Here is a 24,361-nt window from a genome sequence, read left to right on the forward strand (position 1 = left end):
GTAAGTGAGTGAGTGTTGATTCCACCGAATGCAATAATAGTTCCAACCACTCAAATGGCTTAAAACTGGTCTACACAAAAGGGATTTGGGCTGTCAACAAGGCAGTCAGAGGATTTTGGGCTCGTGGAACATCGAGTACAGTAAGCTTTAATTACTGCGGAGTTTTGAAGGCACCATTAGCAGCAAAAAGTACAAAAGACACTGAAAGACTTAAAATTACTATAACAGGGATGATAGATACGCTGAGGTATTTAAAGATTTACATTTATATTCCTTTGACAGCTTGATTTAAATAAGACATTTTAAATGAATAAAAACCATTCATTCTTTGAGGCACTTCGAATATCAATTTAATATATTTCCTCTACCAACACAATCCCATCCTCGTTCTAATAATGTGTTGGCTGGTGTAGCTCCAGGAATTTCTATCCTTCCATCCACAGCCCTCTAAATTTCCTCACACCCTTTTGACCATTGTAATTGCTTTGTTTTGCTTACTAATTGTTTGTGGCCAGAACGCCAAATTAACTTGGTCACGTGGCCGGAGGGCGGAGGGGTTGTGCCCGAATATCCGTGGAGCGGACTCCTTGAGCCACCTCCAACCGCAGGCGCCGATGAGCGTTATTGATGACATTTTCGCTTCGGTGTTTGGTATTAATTTGATGCACGAGTGGTCCTGGTATCAGCACATGATTGAGTGCTAATGGAGCAAACGTGGCGAGGAATGAAAGAAATCAGGTGAATCGACTGTGGGACATCGTAGCGGGAAGGTCCTGGAGGCTGGGTAATAACATGCAGCCCGAGTGACCTCAATGCTCCTCTGCTGACCAGCCAGAGCAAACGAAATGCGTTTCAATGCGTTTCTGTGGGCGGAACCCCCATGTTTGCACTGGGTGGTTGGATGGTTGGGTGGTTGGGCTGTATGGGCGGTAGCCCACAGATGCAAACACCGAGATATGCACACCAAACACACCGCACACACCTCGTTCGCACTAACACAGATTGCGGAGCAAGTGTGTCATGGACATGGCGAGGTTGGCTGGTTTGTTTGCGGCCCGGGAAGGGGCGGGGATTTGTTTTGGGCGAGGAGACAACACGTGTTCCGGCGACGATGACGATGGCGATGGCGATGATAATGATGGCAGGGATTCCATAGATGGCTGCCTGGGATTGCTTTCACCGTCGAAGCTGTAAAAAAGACGCATACTAAAATGGCGATCCGAAGGACAAACAAACATGGCATGCCGATACCAGCACACACAACCATAAGCCCAAAAGCCCAGCCACAGGACCAACGTAAGCACACCCACACACACACCCACATTTGGCGTACTTCAAAAACTCAGGCGCACGCATTTATGCAAGATTGCAATTATGATATAAAACACCGGTCGCAGCTGGAAATGGGCCCAGATTGCTGAATGGATCTGAACGGCATTGTCTGCGCTCCACCATGAATGCCAACCGATGCCCCAGAGCCATCAAGTCCGGCTGGGAAGCTAAGAGCATAGCTGATGATTTGCCGAAGGTCGCTCAGGATTAACATTTCATAAAATGTGCAAGGCGGTGAAAGGAGAAGTCGGTTTGCCCTGCCAGCTAAGAGATTATCTGTGGCACCAGAAGGTCAACTGGACATTGAAAAGACATTAAGGAAGCCAACAGCCCGACGGCATTTCTACTATTATTTAAATATTTTAAGCACAATCAATCTTATACATAGCTTCATCTTCTAAAACACTATAATGTGATAGTCCTTGCAAAAGGATTATTACGCAAAAGAGCACAAGCCGCAACACTCATTTTAAAGTCCTTCTGTAAATATATATTACAAAATTTATTGAATATTTAGGGAAACTTACTTATGATTTGCTTATAATCTGGTAAAAACTAAACTGTTCTCAGCCTGTCCTATTTTCTCTCTAACAAATATGTAATTAGCAACCAAAGACATAAACGATGGCGCATGGAATATGCAGCGCAAACTCACTTCCGTTGGCCAGCAATCGATTAGAGGCCTTCAGCTCATTATCCTCGATAATCGCTGCAACTGCCGTCAGTGTTTCAGGGGAATGGCAGTGGCGTAATCGCCCACCGGCATTCGGATCAGCCCAGCCAATTGGGGGCTTGAACTTGGGTCGCCCGCTGGACAGCGGAAGTGACCCCAATCCGTGTTGCTGTCTCCTGTCGCCTGCAAGTCGCCTATTCAGCTTGTTCGCCTATTCAGCTGTCCGTCCGGTTTGAACCCTGCCAAACTGTCAAAGCGTTAATTGAGTTTGACACTAATGAGCGTGCAATCGCTGCATAATTGATTTATAAATGCCAGGCCATCAGCCACGCCCCCGTTCGCTGCAGTTGGCCGCCCCAGTTTATGAGTTTGTTGCAAATGCGCGCTAATTGGGTCAGACAAACACACAATGGAGGGCTTGACTTTTGGCTAACGAAGAATTAGCATTTTAGTGGAATACACTCGGAAATTGAAGGGGACGGACCGAAAAATCTGCTGCAAAATGTAGGCCGAGCATCGACCCAGACCGTCTCGCTCGGCAAGGAAACGGATCCCCGGGATCTGGGGTTCATTTCAGGACTTGCCACAAGCACTAATTCCACACAATTCGTAATTAATTTGAATTAATTATGTGCCACTTTCCACATGCAGCCATAGCAAACATGCCGACAACGCTTCCCGCAAACATCACGTGTGGGCGGTGGGCGGTGGGCGGTGGACATTGGGTGGGGCAACTGGGCGTGGCTGTCGGTGGGTCTCGGCATATTTTTAGACTCCACTACGGCCACAAATCTGCCGCAGAAGCGGAAGGATGTGGGCGAGAGTGGGCGGGAACGTGGCTTGTTTGCCGGCTGCCTTGGTCTTCATTTATCTTCTCTGTTTTCATTGCCTACTTTCGGGCGAAACTCGAAGCCAGTTGGTAGAGCCGCTTTAAGCATTAAGATTAACGAAATTCTGTAGGATTTCACGATTTCACAGAAACTCCTTCATCTTAGTAGGCCCTTTGCTAGAGGCATATGTTTCAAATGTTAGAAACTCCATTAAAATTACACAAATTAACCATGAAAATCGTAGTCATTAAGAAAGATGGAAAAACCGTTCGAAAGACTGTTCCGGAAGAGGCGGATGGGGAGTGCAACGATCCCAGTCCCGATGCAAGTGATTGCCCACCTGTGCAATCTTATCCGAAGGATTCCAAAAGCCAACCGCCCGCCAAATCCCGGCCAAAGGATCAAAAGCCACAGAACTCAGTGGATAACAAGCCGAGTTAATTGCATTGACTTTGACCTCCTAAATTCTGTTAATCGCAATCAAATCTATTTTAATGTTATATCCTTCAAGGGAAAAAATAAAGCAAGATCTAAGAGGCGATAAGAATTGGTGGGACCCAATAATCATTTACATAACATAAATGACATAATTTGAAAATTAAGATAACATGCATATTCTTAGGCATTTTCATATACTAGTGTATTAAATATTTGATTACAGTAAGCAAAATATCAGTTACTCAACCATTTGTCTTAATAAGTCGAAAGTGTTAGCTAGATGCATGTGTAATTGTTTATAACATTATGTGACACGATGAAAAATTCCTTTCGTCTACTACTTAATTCTGGGCATTTATGAAGCGTCGATGCAATTCCCCTAGCAGCTAAAGAATAATTGCCGCAATTTATTAAGAGAATCTCTTTAATGTCACATCAAGCTCCGCAATGGGTTGGGGAATTCATATAGAAGTCCCAATCGGGGCGATGTCTCACGTAAGCCGTAATCTCGCAGGCATCAAGCCAAGGACTTTAGCACTTAAGACAAATTCAAACAAAAACACACGCATACACAAATCCAGCTAGACATAATCACTGGAGCCCACGTGCTAGGCAAATTAATTTGGATTCCGTCGGTGAATTTGCCCCAAAACGGAAAAGCAGTGAGTGGGGAAAACCTCAAAAATATCTCTGCTGCTCAGACAATACAATGAGATGGAGAGTGAGTTTTCCTGGGGACGAGCGTTGACAGAAGAAATTTAACGCTTGAAATGCCAAACACAAAAATATTTTGACATTCAAAGCACAGATCCTAATACACACATGAATATGTACACAGACGTGTTGTGTCCTTGCTCCAATGTATGTTCTCTGTTCTCTTGGCGTGGCAAATTTTCCATGAAAATTGCATGAATTGCAGATTTTTGTTGCCCCGTCCTTTTTCCATACGCACGAAATGCGCTCCGGACTGAAACTGGGAATGAGAATGGGAAAGGGGCTGGGACTTTCACCCGACATTCACCCGGAGTCAAGTTGCGTGTGCCGTAGACATTTTTATTGCATGCAGCGAACTGCCAGATGGCAGCTGCCGCTTGGCACTTGCCGCAAAATAGGGAAAATGCTTTACAATATAATAGAATTTGCCAGAAACGTGACTTTAACAAGCTCTTAGACATGTAAATACATAAACTCGCATATACACTGCCTGTCAAACGCCAGCGAGCGGGAATGACTTAATATGCTGCAACGCTGATATGTGGACAATGTGGCGTATGCGTGATATGGAAAGCAAGAGAGTGGGGAAGAAAGAACAGGAATGCAGCAATGCAGCACAGCAGCAATGGAGAAATGCAGCGACCACAGCTCAATTAGTTTTTCGTTTTGGCAAGGGGCAGGGACACAGGGCGTATGATTAATGTGGTTTCTATTCAAATGGCTGCGCCCGAAAGTATGCTACAACGGAGTGCCGGACACTTGTGGCATTTCATGTGGCAACATCAAGATTACCAGCACTTTTCGTGCTCGGCTGCTGGAATGCTGCCAACTTGCAAAACCCTTTATGCAACAGATTCTCGACTGCGGTCCTGCCAACAAATTGCGGCATTTCCCGATCACCAGATAGCAACTAAATTGCATTTCATTCCAATTACTTTGCTGGGCCAGGTAATCCGACTAATTGCCAGCCCACAGCACATACAACTAATTCGGCACACAGCCACATCTCGATGCAAAACTTGCAACTCAGATTCAATTAGAACGGCAGTTCGGTCCGTTGGCTGCTGTAGTTTTAATTAAGTAAACACGCGATAAGGATCAAATCGAGTTGAGCCCGAATCACACCTGCGAACGACGCCCCAAGGAGGCATTCAACTGTCGGATTTGAGTCATCAATTTTTCATCTCGCCCGACTGCATAAATCAACCTGCCAGCCTGCCACGTGCCGCATGGCATATGCCGCCAAAACAACTGCCATTGTGGCAGCCACGTTAACCTGGCTCATTGTCTTCGCGACATTTGTTGTCCTTTGTTTTTAATGTCCTACAGTCGAAGGCAGTAAAATATAATGCCGGCTCCGCGCGACTCGTGCACTTCCACTGCCAAAGACAATTGCGTGACGGTGGGCATTATGGCCACGGCTTGGATTTGACTTTTGGCCAGGAGAGCGTAGTTTGCGATGTCACAGCTACTTGGCTATTTGCTTGGACGAGATTTATGCCCTGCTAACGCTTGATAAATGACTGGGAAAATTTGTAACTCAACTCGAACGCTCGAAATGCTGGAAATGTTGGAAATGCTCGAAATGCTCGTCGCCCATAAATTCACAGTTCGCTGGTGCTGTGTCATTTTCTCTGCGGCTCTGTGGCTCATTAAAATGCCAAATTAGTCCAGCAAATTAGCGAAATTCTATACAATTCCTGTAATTGTAATTGTCGTCAGTTCAGTCCGGCAAACAGACCAAAATTAAATGTAGTGACCAACTGGAAAGGCTAATTAAATGGGCGATAAGAAACCCGAAAAAACAGGCACAGCATTAAATTCTAACCAGTGTGTTTCATAGAAAAAAACACACAAATAAATCACAAAGGGAGCAACAATTAAAGTGGCAATCAGGCGCAGACAAACGCAACTTACAGAACTCATTAGCTTTTATTAATCGAATCAACTGCATATCCAGCATTCCAAAACATTGTTGCTAAGTCCTTTATCCAAGCAATTACCGACTGGCCAATTAAAAAGCCACAAGGACACATGCAAAACGGATAATCGCATCGAAATTCATCCATAAACAGACATTGTAAGCCGTCAACGTCACCGCATGTGCGTGCATTAAAAATTAATTACATTTTAAATGGCAAAAAGATTTAATTTTCGCCGGCGGACTATCCCATCGCACTCCCATGGCTCTTAATTGAAAAGTAAAATAGATGTCATTGCTGTAATTCATTTGGGGATGGAATGCGATTTAGGGCACTATTGCCAATTCCCAGCACTTGGCCAGCATCGTTGAGATTTTAATTGAATTGTTGGGATCAATACGGCCACGCAGCAACGTTGCTCGCATGGAAATTGTGTAAATTTGTTGCGGTCAATTTTGCGTGTTAATGCCAGTAAAAACCGAAAATTGTTCGCCACTGCCATCTTTCTGTCTCTTTCTGCGGTGCTCGTCCGCTCTCTTTCTAAACTCGAGCCGCAGTTGGTAAACGAACCGCAGCAACCAAGTGTCGAAAATTTGCATCCAATTAAAATGTTTGCTCTAACACATGTTTGCTCTTTACTTTCATGGCCAAAAATGCAGCGGGGCGTTCGCTTGGATGCCGCCGACCAAAAACTTCAATTAGGTAGTTACTCCGTGTGAGAATAATAAACGTAGTCGGCTTTCTTATTTCTTTCTTATCCGCCAGACAGTTTACGTTGTTTTGAAGTGTAAACATTTCTCGGAAATGTTAACCATTTCTTTGGGAAATATCAATTCGCGGAAGCATCGAAATCGGCCATAAAAATGTTATAATTTGATAATTCTATCTGAAAAAGAATGATAACACTTGTACTGTTGACTTCGGGCTAAAAATAGAAATCGGTCCTTTCCACACAGTGATTGCATCTTAATCAGATATAGTAATTATAAGAATGGCTAGTACGACTACTAGCTAAAAATACTATTTATATCGATAATAGTGGGAGTATTTCTGAAAGCGTATATAAAGTGTGTTTATGGTTGATTAAAATCACTAGCCAAGTTTAACTAGCCACATTATTATGTCCGTCCGTATACCTCGTTAAGACCTCTAGTACTTAATCAGTATTTATTCCAAATCAATCAATAAATTCGATGTTATTAAGACACTAAGTTTTATTTGGTAAGTAAAAACAGGAACAACAAATACATATACCTTTAAATTGTCTAACAGTCTAATGATTATCTGTCAACCGTTTAAGTCGTGTAATCACTGATAACAGACAATACTTGCACTTTTCATTCATAAAACAGATAGAGATAATCTAAAAATTATATCAAATGCCGCACAAAATAATAAGTTATATAAAAAATCAGATTATTAAAGTAGGGAGATAAAAAAGAGATAATTTAAGGAAACAGTTGACGCCAGTTGTAAATCTCTGAAAAATTATTAACAAAAGATGTTCCCCCAAGTTCTGCCCCAACTATTGGAATACGTGTAATGAAAGATAATAAAACAGCAGGTAGCACAATAAACAAGTATAAAACATGCTTATATAATTACTATTGTTATAATAACTGAAATAATAAGTGTTATGTCACTGACTCTTCGAAAAAAAAACACTTCGAAGCACGTTGGCACAGAAGAAACACTTTGAAACACAAGTGCTACGCGCAGGCGGACCCATAATAGCTTAATTTTCATAATTTCACTTACCTTGCCTTGTGTCAAGCCCAAAACACCTCCTAACTTGTTTTTGGATTTTTTGCTATATTTTCTCGGCGTTTTCGAGTTATTTCTTTGTTTGTTTTTATTCCGAATACGAACGCCTCAAGCGCCGCTGGGCGAAAAGAGCTGCTCAGTGAGCTTTTGACGTTCGCGGTGAGCGGTTCGCTTGGATACTTGAGCGGAATTCAATTGTTCAGCAGCGCAGAGTGACTGCAAAATAGAGGGAAAATCAAGTTTGAATAAATACAATTAATTGTGTTTGGCCGCGACAGTGATTTTTCAAGGGAACATCAAGCCAAAAATGCTAAAGTTTCCTGATCACCTGAGAACACAATTCTGAAGACGAGATAATACCGGCAGAAAGTGGAGCAAAAGTAATAAAATAAGTTTGCAAAGCCTACTTTTTCTTGGGTTGACTCAAGGAATCCCTAAGATAAACAGCCGAAATGAGTGGTATCGTAAAAGTCGCGTGCTTGAAGTACAAACAACATAGTATGATCGGGGGGAACATGAAGTATCCATAAATATGGTGACGTATGCCTATGCTAAACTCACCCAAAACATTTTCCATGGCCAAAAAATGTGATGTGTAGGTGAAGGTTTCTCCATTCCCCGTGCTTTTCGCTTCGTGACGAAACCCTTACTAGCACGGTATCTTTATTGACACCCTAAAGATTCTAATTGCATGTCTGCAAACTATACGATTCCATTCGCGTTTGACAGATAAGTGCGTCGCTGAGAGAAAAAGATACTTTTGCCAGAGAGCATCTGGACACCATAACTTCATTACAGTGGAAATTTGTGACACCCAGTCACACTTTTTTATGCAATAAATTAAAGCAGTCAAAGTGTTTAGACAAAGAGCTGTCAGCGCCATGCAAAAGCGCCTCGGGTGCAATTAAATAATTGACTCTTGCCAATATAAAATAATAAAAACCCATTTAGAACGTGTGGCGCTATTGGGCTTTATCGCAGCACCGAAACAACAAAGACTTCCCACCAAAAAACAACAAAATCAAACAAAGTGCTATCGAGTTTTGTGGCGCGTACTTCGCGCTCTGTTTTGTTCGGTTTGTTTGGGCCAAGTTAGCAGGTAATTGCAGCCTACACGTCACTTTTGACATTTTTTAGCCATGCCAAGTGGCAAGTTCCTCGTGCACTTTTACTTTCCATTGTTGCAACGAGAACAATCGGCGAAGCAGCTGCGCATGCGCAACTCTCAAAATGGCAAGGCACCAACTAGACACCCATCCAAAAGGTAAACAAGCTGGGGTTTCGGCTCAAAAGAGTCGATGAGGCAATACCCTAGCTATTTCGGTTCCTATTTATAATTTCGACTGTCTGGAATTCCCGAGATCTTATCTGATTCGGCACTCTGTCCAAAAGTGCTTAGTTGTTCCTGTGAGTCACAGAATATCCATATCAATAGCACATAAAAACGGTCTGTAAATGCTTGTTAACTGGTTTCTGCGATAACAAGGCCAATGTCTTGGCTGGCAACTGGTTTTGAATCAGGAAGAGGATAGCACAAGTGGTTCGTTAATTATTTTCACTTTCAAAATTGCACATCTAAAAAAAATAGTGACTAAATGCAGCTGCGTTAGAAGCCTTATTGAGCAGTTCTGATTTCATCGGGCTTTGTTGTAAGAAAGTTTGGCAAGACTTATGACAAACTCAGCCTGAGAAATGCCATATTCCATGTGCGGCAATAAATCAATCTGAAATCCGAGACACCGGGAAAGTGGCTGTCCCGCATCGGAGACAAATGAGCAAACGAGATGCCCAAAGGTGGTGTTATGAATGGAGCCCAAATGGCAAAAAGCCAAACGCTTGGAGACCTTTCCCTGTAACTGGAAACTGGTTTCGCCCTGCGACTTGGCAGCCAAATTGCCAGCGTTTTGGCCCGGCCCGGCTGCAGTTACCAGTTCGATGCAGTTTTGGCTGCATCAAGGCGTCGACTGCAGCGCCACCTCTCCATTGTTATGTAATGTGTAATCGTCTAAGTCAGTGGGTCAGTGACTTGCCAGCTTGCCTCTGTCTTTGTCTTCGTCGTTGTCGTTGTCTTTGTCTTTGTCCCACTGAGCCGGTAAGCGATCGTGATTGGTGTCCGTCAATGGCCATAATTGGCAGCTCAAAACTTGACCAGTGCTCGTAGCCGGACGTAACCTTAAGTTGGGGCGCCTTAAGTTGAAGGTTAGTGTTACCACTTTTCTGATTGATTTGCAGCTGCAACATGGAAACCACAATCAATAACAACAACAATGACAACGGCTACATGAACCAGGCGTATGTGGGTTCACTAAATGCCTCAACCATCTCGATACCAGGGGCATACAAGCCCAATGAGTCCTCCAATGGCAAGAAGCCGCTGCCTGAAGGATCAGGCTCAGCTCCACCACAAGGTCCTGGCGATAGCGCGCCTGGAGTGGAAGCTGGCCAACCGGGCAAACAGCGCGAAAGTTGGAACAACGACATCGAGTTCCTTATGTCCTGCATCGCACTGAGCGTGGGTCTGGGCAATGTGTGGAGGTTCCCCTTTACCGCACTGGAGAACGGAGGAGGAGCCTTCGTGATACCCTACCTGATCGTCCTGATTCTAGTGGGCAAGCCCGTGTACTACTTGGAAATGCTGCTCGGCCAGTTCTCGAGTCGCGGCAGTGTGAAGGTCTACGACTTTTCACCCATCATGAGAGGTGAGTTGGCTTAGTTTGCGGTTATTTAATCGCTTTTCAATCTAACACTAATGATGCATAACTGACATCGTAAATCAAGTTTGGGACTAATTAAAGAGATTTCGTGGCACTGCTTAACTAGTTTCTATCAACTAGTTATTTTAATCACAGTATTCACAGTATAGATAAAGATAATTATGTAACTTATGTTAGTTTAAAGTAATGCGTTGCATAAGTAACATTCGAATATGGTAGTTATTTTTAATAGGAACTTTAATAAATTTATAGACACATGAGGGGTATTTAGTTACTCCCTTATACTCGTATATGTACTTGCATTTAAGATTCCGAAATATTTGGAGAAATATATCAAAAATCAATCAATATCTCCAACCAACACAGGCATTGGATATGGACAGGTCCTGGCCACGGGCATCGTTACCACCTACTACGCCACATTAATGGCGCTCACACTGCGCTACTTCGTGGACTCCTTCTACCCGACCTTGCCGTGGAGCTACTGCCGCGAGGAGTGGGGTACAGAATGCCTGGACTCGGGACCGCAGGAGGCCAGCAGAGCCACCAGTTTGGCAGGGTCGGGAGTGCGAACCACCTCGGCGGAGTTCTATTTCACGTGAGTAGGCAGCCAGCAGTTGGGCAGGATGCGGTACTCATTCATTCCCCCACAGAAACATCATTCTGCGCGAGAAGGCGAGCATCGATGATGGCATCGGATATCCCAGCTGGAGCCTGGCGCTGGCACTAGCAGTGGCCTGGATCGTCATCGCGGGGATTATGTTCAAGGGTGTGAAGAGTTCGGGCAAGGCCTCCTACTTCCTCGCCCTCTTTCCGTACGTGGTGATGCTGGTGCTCCTGGTGCGGGCACTCACCTTGCCGGGCGCCTTCGATGGCGTGCTGTACTTCCTACGGCCGCAGTGGCACAAGCTCCTGGAACCGCAGGTCTGGTACGCCGCCGTCACCCAGGTGTTCTTCTCACTGGCCATTTGCTTCGGAAACATCATCATGTACGCCTCGTACAACCGCTTCGGCCACAACATTTACAGGTGAGTGGAGATGTCCGTCTTGGAGTTCCTTACCTGAGTTCCTGCTCCTCAGGGATGCCAATATCGTGACCACGCTGGACACCTTCACCTCCCTACTGTCCGGTGTAATTATCTTCGGGATTCTGGGCAACCTTGCGTACGAGAACAACACCACAGACATCGCTAGTGTGGTCAATGGAGGTCCCGGCCTGGCTTTCATATCCTACCCGGACGCCATTGCCAAGTTTAAGTGGCTGCCGCAGCTGTTCTCCGTGCTGTTCTTCCTCATGCTCTTCGTCCTGGGCATCGGCAGCAATGTGGGCATGGCCTCCTGCATGTCCACCGTGATCAAGGATCAGTTCGGACACCTGAAGAACTGGACTGTGGTGGTTGGTATAGCCATTGTAGGCTACCTTCTGGGCCTTATGTACATCACACCTGGCGGCCAGTTCCTGCTCAACCTGGTCGACTACTTTGGAGTCACGTTTGTGGCTCTGGTGCTGGCCATCTTCGAGCTGGTGACCATTGCCTGGATCTACGGGGTGAAGCGACTCTGCCGGGACGTGGAGTTCATGATTGGCATCAAGACCTCGCTGTACTACCGCATCTGCTGGGCGGTCGTCACTCCTCTGCTAATGCTCACCATTCTCATCTACACCTTGGTTCTGTACGAGCCCCTCAAGTACAAGGATTACACCTACCAATCGGGTGTTTACGGTAAGCAGGGGGATTAGCCCCACACTAGGATATCATGGCTAATAAAATCGTTACTTCTTCAGTTTTCGGTTGGTGCCTCAGTGCCTTCGGCGTGGGTCAGGTGCTCTTCTGGGCCATTCCCGCCGTGCGGAAGCAGCCCTCGCACTTGGGTCTCTGGGCCCGCATCCGCAAAGCCTTTGAGCCACTGCCCAACTGGGGACCCAGCGACCCGCAGACCCTCAAGCGGTACCAACTGTTTGTCCAGGAGGGCAACGCTAACGAACTCTTCCGGCGCAGCAGTATCTGGCACAAAATCTATGACAATATATTCGGTTAGCATTGAATTAGCAATAAAACTATATACCATTTAATGCCGCCGACTCAGTCGCTTTACGAGGTCACGGGTTCTGCTGCGACTACAGCACAACCCTTTTATAATAAAAATCAGTCCCTGCCCCGGGCTTAAGTGCCAAATTAAATGGCAGTTGGAGTTGCCCTGGGGGCGATCGTAAGACCTCCATGCGCAATATCCTCAGATATGACATGGCTCAAAAGAAAGGTCGTAAGTGAGGACACTAAAGAGAGAGCGAGAGTGTGCAAAAACTTAATATTAGTGTGTTATATCTGTAAAATTATTTTACTATGTCTTATTTGTTTTGAAACAAATCTCAGATATCAGAGATTAATTCCCTAAGAGCTTCTATGTCACAAAATCCATTCGAATTACGGAGAGAGACCCGTACTTTTCCCACTATCGATTTTATGCCAAAATGGTAAACTTTCTACCGAGCTTCCTGTATCTCAAGAGTACTTTTTTGTGTCGTCCTGGCATCTCTAGTGAGTGCCGGCAACTGGCGGAACTATAAAAGACAAGACAATTGCAGCCGGAGGCACTGGCTCCACCCACTCCACTTTGGCCCCCTTTCGCAGCCCCCGTGTGTGCTGGCATACTCGCACTGATTATGCCATAAAGGGTGGAAAGTTCTGATTTTATGATTGAAAGAAAAAGTTCCACGAAATGTGTGTGCTGGGAGGCACTTCCGCGTAACATGGGGCGCAAAGTATTAAAGTAATTTGTACAAGGCAAACGAGGGGATACCCTGGCTGCCTGCTGTGCGGATGAGCAGAGTGTTGTCAAATGACAAGCGGAGCGAAGTATTTGAAAGGCGTGTACGGCTATAGGAGCAATAAATTAAGCAGTGGATCGTAATATATACGCAAATATATCCGCAGAACACCTACATGGCTGCCACCTTAATGAAGATGTCTGCTGGCCAGGACATTGGGTGCTTTGTCCTGTCGGCAGCTGGGTGTGCGTAATTGCACTGATAAAACGCATTTAAGCGGCATAAAGAGCCTCTCACTTACGCTGTCATGAACACACGGCGTATGCGCAACGCCCGAGCGGAAAGCCAATGCATTTCGAGTTATTTGTCAAGCCATTGTGTCATGTTAATGCGTTTTTAATGGCCAAACTGGAACACTCGCACATGGCTTTGTGCTTTTCGCTCAAGTGGTTGGCCGAGGGTCTGTCCATCCAACTTAATTTCATTGTTTTCCAGGACAAGTCAAACATAACGAGACATTATGGCCGCGTCAACGGTTCGTATGCGTAATGGAAATTTATACAACCAGAATGAATGCTGGTGTTCTCCATCGATCGAATGCCACAGCAGCCATTATTGAGTGTAAGCGGAATTAATTTGTGTATAAACGAGCCACTGATTTTGCACAAAAGGACTGTGAATTGCTTTTTAAAATATTGCTGTTGAGACAGCAGCCAATAAAAGCGTTGATTTATGACAAGGGACGAGCATATAAATAAAATATACACAAATAAAATTCCTCACGATCCAAGGAAGGCATCCTAATGAATACCACTTTGAAATAAATTTAAAATTATTTTGCAATCCACAGAAGGATACGGCCATCGCAATCACTTGGTTTTAATTATATATGAAACGCTGGTCAATGTCCATTAACCATTAAAGTTTGAGCTTTTTCTCGGTTCGCTACGTTTTAAGGAGAATAAATTATGAATGAGCTAGTTAAAGTTTAGTTTTAAAGCCAACGTCAGTTGAGCGTTTGCGGCTGAGCTAGAACCCCCTGCCAAAGCCGGATTGAAAGCAAATATTTGGCTTTATTATAATTTACGCTTGTTATTGCAGGGATGCGATGATTTATGGCCACATAATGGCAACGCGAAATCATAGCCAAGCAGTTCATTGCACGAATACGAGTATGGGCGAAATCACAACAATGCCGCAGGAAGCCCAAAAGGTGGGCAAATAAATCAGCCAGCTGAAGTTGAGCGGCAGACGGCAAACAGAAAATGACAGCCCAGCTACACGGCGTTTACCTTTCACGCACATTTCCCCAAAGTAATCAACGCACTGGCCGCAGACAAAGGCTCGGATTCCCGGCCTCCTGGCCCGTTTTGGCCGCTGATAGGATCCTCCGCGGCGGAGGACGCCAGTTGCCACTTGTCGGATGCGTAACGCTTCCACGAGGAGGGGCCGCAATGGATGCGATTTAATGGGCCAACAGCGGGGAGGCTGCTACTTAGGCGCACATTAACTTTTGGCGTTTTGTTGGCCAAGAACGCTTTGTCTGTCGACCCCGCGACCCCACGGTCCTTTTTATCTCAAGGCAATGACTTGACTAGACACAGCTGCTATTATTTCCCTTCGTTTATTTTGTATTTTGTGAGGCCCAAATTTTAAATTATTTAAATAAATTAGACTACATTCTTTGGCAGTCCAAACAGATTGCCAGTGATTTGGTTTGAGTGCCATTTAGCTGGATTTGTTTCGCACCTTTGGGTTCCTTCCGGCGAAGTGGTCGCCACGGGGTGCATTCCTGTCTCATTGTTGTAAAAATTTACAACCGAGCTTCAGCCACAAATGTCTTCAAAGTGTGGTCCACATAAAAATGCTGTTCCAAATGCTTCGTCTAGAGAAATTCGGTTGGTCCTAATCGCTAAGCAATTTCCTTAAATTTCCATTTAAATTGGTCCAAATGCTTTTTATTGTACGAGTATTAAGCACTTTTACAAAAAGTTGGCTTTATTGCGGAATCATAGCCACAACATTTTCCATACAATTTAACTTATGCCTCCCGGAAAAAGCTTGCAAAGGTATTAGTGCAATTAATTTGGCTAAGTAGTTTTTGTTTTATCAAACTGCTGTTAATTGAAAACCGTTGTTAGCAACTCAATATTAACAACTCAATTAAATCAAAATAATTAAAGATTTGGAATTTTCAAAAAGAACATTGGTGATGTATGTTAGTATCTAGTAAGAGTAGGTAAGTAATAAATTGATGTCTTTGTGCTTTAGTTTCATCATAGACCAATAATAAAATGGCCAATAATAAAATTAAATAATAATGTAGCTGATTAAAAATCTCTGAAAAGCAGACGCTCTATATTCAATGAAATCTAATTAATTAATTTTTTGGCGACAACTTGCAGCCACTTTTTACGCTCGAGTGGAGCGGCAAAGTTACGGGTGGATACGGAAAGTCGGTCCGTAGACAGGCGTTCCATCAAACGTTGCCTAGGCGAAGGACATGGCAGTGGGAGTCGTGTACCTGAACGGTTTGTTATGTCGATGGTCGACGATTCGAAGTCTGGATGTCAACTTCAACTTCAGCTACAACTACCTCTACCACTGCACACACCATCGTATCTGCCTATCCGGCAGTGCATGTGTATGTATCTGAATCTGTAGTTTTTGGCTTGTCATATTGTGTGTATCATATTTATGACAGTCTGTCAATGGCAGGAGCAGGAGCAGTAGCCCGACGAAGGCAAACAAATCATTGGGCAGACAATGTATATATATCTGTGCACGGATACTTTCATGTCCTGGCTCGAGCATTTTTATTGTTCGCTTGAAGTGGCCGCTCTTCAGCCATCGATTGGCCATTTGACGTGGAGTGGCTTCGATTTTATTAGCTGTTTATAGTGCCAATTAAAGCGTAAGAATTAAATGCGAAAATCGAAAAATCGCGTGCTTGAACCTAGCATACATTGTGGGGCACAAACAACCACTCACTGAATGGGATTTGTTTATGGGCTCTCGGTTTTTGCCGCCCGTTGCCGCTTTGCTGCTTTTAAGTTATTTATAATTATTTCAGCAAGCCACAAGCTCAAAAACAGCGCAGAGAATAGAGAGACAGGCGAATGACAAAAACCTTGACAACTTTGCAGTTTTGCCAAAGTTTTATGATAAGTTTTTCATCACAAGACGCCAGACATGTCGTGCCAAGAAACCAAACAGACATTAGGCCACCAGACGGGAACGGGAATGGAAGCGGGAATGGAGATGGGAATGGGGAAGGATCCTGCCAGTGCAAAAACCGACATCACAATGGCTGACTGTCATCCCGGCCTGCACCATGGGTCAAAATGTACCACCAACTGGCACGCCACGGGACACAAACTATGGTTGCACGGGCATCCCGGTTCCTTCCACATGGACAGCCCATTAAATTGCCAACTCATTTACGGAGTTTCGGCACTGGGAGCGCTCCGTGGCCATGGCAACCACCTTTGGCGCAATTAAGAAGGAATACCTTTCCTCAGACGAATTTCTTCATGCCCGAGGAAAGCAGATATAATAAATTAAGTGCAGCAATCTCGTTCGCATAAGACGTAGTCTCTGGGTAAAAACAATCGAAAGATTATGTATAATAGAGCCATAAAGCCTTTTATCTTTAAATCTGTTGAATATTTCATTCTCATCGTTTTACCCGATTATAAACCAGATCTTTGCAACCCCTTCGATTAAATCCGATTTCCCGCGCAATAATACAAACTGTTTCAAGCAGAACGGCATGTTTTCGCACAACATATTTGCTTTTAATGACCCTGCGCCCACAGTGCCCACATTCAGGAATCAGATGCGACAGGCAAGGACGAAGGACGAAGGATGAAAAGCCTGGAATGGCTGACTGAAGAGCGGTCTGGAGCAGTGAAAAGAAATGTCGCCGGATGTCGTCATCGCAACGACAACGTCAGCGGCTGGTCCGCAGGAAAATGGGAAAGCCACAGATGGCAGCTGGCAGGAAAAAAGGAAAAGGCACCAAACTTTGTGACGAACTTCATGGACTTGTTAAACACGTGTAGTTGGCACAGCAGTTAGGTCGCTTCAAAAGCGGGAACTTTAATCTTTGCTCGTTAATTAGGAGTCGGAAATCAAATTACTGCTCGAGATTTCACTACTTGGGCTAATTTAATCGCAGGGAAATTCGAAAAATGACCCCCGGCACTTGAGAAACCCTTTCAAATGGTCCACTATTAAAACTTTGACGCATGCATCAAATCTTTCATTCCATCTAAATGGGCCAACTTCTCAGTCAAGTGGATTTATCTCTCAGCAAATAAAGCTGCCTGCGAATCTTGGCACCGCCCGAGGATGATGATTCCGGGAAGCGGTTGGCTGCCTGTCAGTTACCCGTAACTATGTCTTGGTTTTAAGCGCCTCCCGGGTACTGGGCCATCATTTCTAGTACATTAAGCCCTGCCTGAAAACAGCCGTCTCGAGTCGAAAACTTGGGGAGCAGCATCCTACTCTCATCCACATCAACAACATTCATGCGTGCAGGCGGGCGGAAATGTTTATTAGATTTAACCGCAGCCCGCTCACCATGTCGTATGCGCAACGTCCTGCTGACCTTGCGTGGCTTATGCTCTCATCAAAATTACAATGGCTCCGCTTTGGGAAGTCGGTCGACAATGGGGTTCAGGTGCGAGTCCCTCGCTTTCAGCGGAAGCACTTTTTGCGTCATCACTCAATTTATCATCTGGCGTGGAAGGACTGAAATAAAATGTTTTCCCATTTTATTTTTCGTCTTTTTTGGCGGCTTGCTCTCGGTGAGATGTCAATTTAAGCCGGGTTTGTCTTAATTATGTGAGATGTTTTTTCGACAATCGCCCAGGAATTTATTTATTTAAGCAATGACAACAGCAAGGAAATGGCTTTTTGCATCGAATTACAATGATGTTTTGGTGAATTATCTGTGAAATTGATTGATGATGGTGTCACAGCCAGATGAACAGAGACTCCTTGAATTTATGTGCTGTCACCTGGTGAATCAGGCAAATCATTTACTTAACACAAGCCACAAAAGACTATTCGACAACACCGAAAAGTGGGCGATAACCACTTCGGTGGTTTCGTATTAAACTCGAAACGGAATAGAATTCCAAAATCTCTAAACTAAATATGCTTAGCTAATCACCGAGCTTTAAGAACTAGCACTTCCCTTTTGACTTTGAGTTTGAAGTATCAGCAAAAAACGAAAAGATCAATGTACATAAACATTTGTAGTTTTTTCTTAGGCATTGGCATCTTGTTAAGGACCCTTCTGCATTATCATTCATCATTTAAATCCATTTGAAAATAGTCAAAAGCAAATGCCCGACAATATAACGTAACAAATGATTTTCGAAGGGTTTTGCAGCAATGATACGAAAACATTTAAATTAAATGAAAACAATGTTCTTCCGTCCGATTGCAAATCCATGGGAAAAGCCCCAAAGATAACCAAACAGCAAGAACAAACAGCAGGCTGGGGACTAAGCCAAAGCAAACAGGCAAAGTGAAGGCCAAACAAAGGGGGAAATGGCTGGAGTGGGTGGAATGGGCGGAGCAACCGCAGAAACAATTTATTATTTGTGAATTCCCACTCCCAAAAAGCGAAGCAGAGTGCCAATATGCAGGTTTTGCTCTACGAACTTGAATAAATAATGAAATCGGTAAGCAGGCGGACCAAGATGCTAAAAGTTAAGAGCTGTGGCTCCTGCCCAGTCTGTCCAAATGACCACAATATCGACTGGATCCGGGCCAGCAAACAAATCTGTATAGACTGGCTGTCAGGATGCCAAGATATTTGAACAGCAGAGGCACAGGGCACACAAATGGGTGCTTCATTCGTCATCTCAGAGGTCAAAGGGTAGGCTCGAATTTAAGCTGCGAAATCTGCCACTTCTTGTGCAATTTCCCAATCACAGCCAACCACTGGCCAGCGGCCAGAATCCGAGTTGCACGCGAAATCCACGGCCGACCTTTTCTGCCCCCCGAAACCCGATAAAATATGAAAAACTGAGGTCGGTGGATGGTGGCGGGTGGGAATCACACGGCAGCACCAAGAGCTCAAGCCACTTGGCCTTTGGGAGTTTATGGAAGAGCTTAGCAAACAAAATTATATTCAATTTCCTTTAATGGCCACCATAAAATAGCAGTCAGCAAAAGTAAAGCCGGCCGAAAGCCGCCACAAAAAATGTAGGCGTTGCGCCGCGAACTTCCTAAGGCAGAAATCAGAACGCGAGCGGTTATCCTCCATCCTTGGCGCTTTTTGTTAGGTAAGCAACTTGTTTGAAGCACTCCCAGTACTTCACAATGGATTATGTTTAGATGTATGTTTATCACAAGATATGAATATTCCATTTGTCCGGGCCATCAGGCAGCGCCTCTGCAGCTGCCGTCGTTTGGGCCGTGTGAAAAACGATTAAGCATACGCCCTGGTGTCCGCGCCATTTGCCACGATTTGCCACGACTCGCCTGTTTGCCTGTTCGCCTGTCAGCCCTGTCAACCAAATTGTTTCGGCCACGTAAATGGCACTGCCAGAGTGCTTTTTCATAATAAAAGGACATATCTATTTATAATCTATTTTTGGGTAAATTTTAGACATGTACGCAGGTTTTAAGTAACTTTGTACATATTTCGGCAATAACTTTTAGTCCTTAAAGCTCGAATTTTGCTTCAATACGATTATTGCTCTATGAAAATCAGGCGCAGTGCCTAAAGGGTAAATCTTAGCTTATTTTGACATTTAAGAAGATATACCACTCATTTAGTTAAATATTTAGAATTGCATACGAGCTCCACCTTATGGTCTATTATTTAGCAGGGGATCAATGCTAGGCATTTATTACTAAATAAAAATCTAAATAAAAGCTTTATCAATTGATAGAGCTTAGTTATTACGATGCATACTAAATACGACTTTCTAAAGTTGTGCTTGCCTTTTATACGGCGAGTGATTTAAAAGTGTACTTCAAGACTTGACTGACTTGGTGAAAGCATTTTATTTCGCAAACTACGGACTGAGGTGTAGGTCCTCCGGCTGGATAACAGAGCTTTAACTATGTCGTGGCCAAAACCCCAGGCTCTTAAGCTTTGTGTCGGAGACGACATAATCCAATAGATAGAGTCAACAAAGGGGAATGTTTACTATTAGGTTTATCGCCAGCTAAACCAGACGCAGAATGGGCGAATTTAATGCGAGCCGTTCGCATTTTATGGTCCATTTCCAGCTGCAAGCCAAGCCTGAAGTCCGGATCCGTTAATACATCAAACTCAAGCATCGTGACAGCCAACTTGCCGCCTTCTTATCTCCTTTTTGCGGTTCCGAGATAGCGACACTTGTCGCAGGACTCCTCCTCGCAGGAGGAGAAGGAGGAGAATCTGGCCGACATCCTTAGACAATTCGATTGACATGAAATGAATTGTGAAATTAAACAGACTGCACAATGACAGCCGCAGAAAGGAAAGCGCCGCTGAAAAGGATTCTCGAAAGGGGCCACAAATTGCTAAGTGATTTCGCAGAAAGGCAGCGATGAGAAATAGCAGCCTGCCAGTTGCCTGGCAATAAAGATGGCCCCTAAAAAGTCAGCAGGCAGGAGCATTAAACCGTGTGAGAACGGTTCGAAATCGTCCTTGACTCTCTGTTATTTTTGTTGCCATTTGGGGATCAACGCCTATTTGCTAACACCATAAACATGGAGAATCTGTATAGCTGTACAGCCCACCACCAACTTACCCCCAATTGAAGAGCCAGAACAATGCTAACGCCATTGAGCAATTAGCGAACTTGGGCGGCACAAGAGATTTTTCCGATTGCATGGGAAACTATTCACGCGCGAGCTTTAATCAAAAAGCATTTGAATTTGAATCGCACACAAATCGCACTCACACACACTCACTGCACCAACAAATATCAATCAACAATTGCGCCCGGGAGCATGCAACAATTTCTATTTTCCTTTCCTTTGTGCCGGGCCGGGCCACGCGGCGTATGAGCAATCAATTTGTATCGAGTTCGGCACGCACTGCTTCAATTATTCAAAAGACCGTTACGCCAGTCCAGAATTCGAATCGAAATATATCGCCATTCACCTCTGCCGCCTTTCCAAATTTCGGAGCCAAGCGTCTGGTTAGCCAGCCGACGTCGCACTGAGGCTTCACTTGGGCCAGCACCTCGCTTTTGAAGGAACACGGTGGGTTCCCCCAATGGGTTCCACTTGAATCGGCGCATGCGGCCTGCCCTTCAGTGGATGTCGTTTGGAAAACATTGTAGCCGTTTTTCAATGGCCCCGAAAAGCAGGAAAAGCAGGCAGCTTTGCGTGGAACTGTCGTTGCAATCGGAGATTTCAATTATGCATTACGTCCCTTTCAAGTGATCCAGGTGGGAGGTCGTGTCGAGTCCTTGCGTCTGGTCTGTTATTCCTGGCAAATCGCCGGCGTCTTAAGCCGCTGCACGCCGAGCGTTCTCGTCCGGCCAAAGGTGTCCACGGCAATCATGGCAACCGGGGACAAAAAACCAAACACGTCGTTGGCAAAGAAAGGCTAGCAGAAGTACGGAGTGGAATTGTCCTTCAGCACGTGTGCTTATAAACTTCAAAAGCCCCAAAAGCGCAGACTTTCAATTCATGATGTTTTTATTTTATAAGTGTACTTAGAACATAGGGTTCACCGGACTCCATATGCACAAAAGATGAAACACATTGGTATTGGTCTGTAAACTTATAGTACTTGTCTAAATCGATTGGCTAGCAAACCTAATAATGGTTATATAAACCGATTTCTGTAAACAAATTCTGTGCGTTCGAAAGCATTAGAAGATCTTAAAATTTTCCCACCATTAAAAACTTTAGAATAAAATTGCCAGTGATGGAAATTTTCATCTCCAACAGCGAGTTTGGTTTTCCAATTATTTGCAATAGAAAAACGCTTGAAAATGCCGATAGCGCTGCGAACCGCACTCCAACCTCTCAATTATTCCATTTCATTTCGCTGGAAATCTGTGGCGCAGCTCTAACATTAATCTAATACCTATATTTGCAGATGCAAAGCACTGAACACCTTGGATGTCTGAGCTGCAAGGCTTCACCTCTACCTTCGCTTCGTGTTTCCCTTTGGTCCAATAAAATGCATAAAATGCGTGCACAGTTGGCGGCACAGGTTGCCTAAATGCAATTTCAAGTCGGTCCTTTGATTCGATCCACTCGCAGGAGCAGTTTATATGTATATCATTACTGGTGCCGGTGGAAGTGGGCGACGGAAATAATTGAATTTGGCTGGGACGAGTTAAGAGGCGATTGCCAGCAATTGCAACGCTCGATTTAGCTTGTAACATTGTGAACTCGCCCACCTGATGGAGGATTTACATGGCTGTGGGGACTCCTTGGCCATTAGTTCCCACCATAAATCCAATCCTGCTTGGTGGAGTGTCACGCTCCGAAGGTAAGGTAGCTAACTGGCCACCGATGGACAGATCGCATTTCAAGGGCTGCTAATTATGAACCTCGTTAGGCGGACAGGTGACCCTGCTGGTATCTCTTTGATTTTTTGGCCCGAAAGCCGTTGGCAGGCCCATGACTAGGTGACTAAATCAACATCGGGCTAACAAGCATAATTAATGAGCTCCGGCATAAATCACCGGCAGGCCAATCAAAGTTGTCCCAATGGCCATACATCAGGCATTTGGCAGGAGTGTATCACCTCATGCAGCAGCAGGGCCTCATCCTCGCAATCGAACAGATTTGTGGCCATCTTCCTGGTCTGTAATTAATAATCCTCTCAAACAAATCAAATGCCCAAATTTGCTCAGCCCTTCGAATGCCTTCCGATTCCATAGGCCAATTATTCCACTGAGTTTGACTCCCAGTTCCCCTTGACGTTGCACCTTGGATTTCATGGCACGTCTGTTGCAACTTGCAGCATTTTCCTTTTTTCCGGACACTCTCCTTCGGACTGACGTACGACTTTATTGGCGTCTTCTGCGACACGCGCCACTGGCTCAAATTGAGCACCGCATCGAGGCAATTGTTCCGGCCAGGATAGCTCCACCCCAACCCCCATCGGCCCTCCTCCTCCTCGCATGTCCTTTCAGCTGACAATTACAACGCATTCGGGCTGTAACTGTCGCTCGCCGTTGCTGCGCTTTTTTAACCCTTCATTTGGGTATGCTCTGCACTCTGGGGAAGTACGAGGAAAGTGCATTAAACGGGTTTTAGTAGTGATTTTTAGACCTGTATTCATGAAAGTTCGCAAGCCCTTACAGCTACCAAAAAATGGCAAAGACATCCGAGTCAACACTCCATTAATCAATTAAAATATAATAATATAATTTATACATATATTTTGTTTAAATAGACATAGGATTTCACTTGGATAAGCCAGATTGAGAGATAAGAAAATGAAATTAAGTTAATTTCTTACTGAGAAAATATAGAAGTCTGTTAATTTGTACTCTAATAGTGAGGATATTGTAAAGGTAGTCATTATCTATGCATTTTCTAAGTAATATTCTTGATAAGAACAGAAAATTACTGAGTATCCACCAGTCGAGACCCCTGAACAAGGCTCTTGAGCTGGTTTAGTTGTTGTTCGAGGGGTTTATTTAGCATGCAGCTGGCAAGACGGCCGTCAACGTCCATTGAGTTCCCCGTGGATCTAATGGCTCCACGGCGATAAATGCGACAGTGTTGGTGTGCGCAGTCTGTCTCAGTGTGAGTGCGAGTGTGGGTGCGTGTGTACATACATACATATGTAAGTAAGTGTGAGTGCGCGAGTGGAAGGAAAAGGGACTTCCCCGGCAGCAGCAATCAGTGGCTGTCGCTGGGAACTTCTCCTCTCGCGCAGTTTTAGTTGCACGGCCGATAATACTCCTCGCCTAATTGCCCACACACGCGCACATTTAACTTTTCAGATAAAATTAACGCCGCTGGCTGCGTGTAAAATATGCTCATAAGTGGAATTGGTCACGGCTTAAAAAGCGGATAAGCATCTGCTCGAGCACTCATGAATTACCAAAGGGTCAATCAAAAGGCCATCAAGCTGCTGGGAGAGACGTGAGTGTTTCAAAAACGCATAGCGTACCAACAAATAAGGTCAAAATATATTAAAAACGATATTACGCTCACAAAATATCTTCAGTTTATGCCGCCCTCTAAACTTTGAAAATTAAAGGAAGCCCATT

At 44.6% G+C, this 24,361-nt stretch overlaps 2 protein-coding genes across 4 annotated transcripts in view; one reads left to right on the forward strand and one right to left on the reverse strand.

Annotated features, from left to right (window-relative positions):
• The window catches only part of LOC6733760, a 40,375-nt gene extending 19,030 nt beyond the window's left edge, over positions 1-21,345 (reverse strand). The window contains exons 1-2 of one of the 2 annotated variants that reach the window (XM_016167156.2): positions 20,921-21,345; positions 7,668-7,889 (exon numbers count right to left, since the gene is read on the reverse strand). The gene's annotated coding sequence lies outside the window, so the exon portion shown is untranslated. The remainder of the gene's footprint in view (positions 1-7,667; positions 7,890-20,920) is intronic. The other variant, XM_039292942.2, reaches the window with a different exon arrangement.
• LOC6733762 (sodium-dependent nutrient amino acid transporter 1) lies at positions 6,939-12,461 on the forward strand. Of its 2 annotated transcripts, none has more exons than XM_044922359.1 (6): positions 6,939-7,130; positions 9,906-10,372; positions 10,754-10,985; positions 11,041-11,415; positions 11,468-12,111; positions 12,174-12,461. In XM_044922359.1, the coding sequence occupies exons 2-6, from the start codon at positions 9,913-9,915 to the stop codon at positions 12,425-12,427; spliced, it is 1,965 nt and encodes a 654-aa protein (XP_044778294.1). In that variant the 5' UTR covers positions 6,939-7,130; positions 9,906-9,912; the 3' UTR covers positions 12,428-12,461. The 2 variants fall into 2 exon arrangements, with proteins under 2 accessions (XP_044778294.1, XP_016026719.1); XM_016167733.3 differs by lacking the exon at positions 6,939-7,130 and adding an exon at positions 7,883-8,053.
• Positions 21,346-24,361: the final 3,016 nt, after the last annotated feature.

This window comes from Drosophila simulans, chromosome 2R, assembly GCF_016746395.2.
Source record: "Drosophila simulans strain w501 chromosome 2R, Prin_Dsim_3.1, whole genome shotgun sequence".
NCBI classification, from domain to species: domain Eukaryota; kingdom Metazoa; phylum Arthropoda; class Insecta; order Diptera; family Drosophilidae; genus Drosophila; species Drosophila simulans.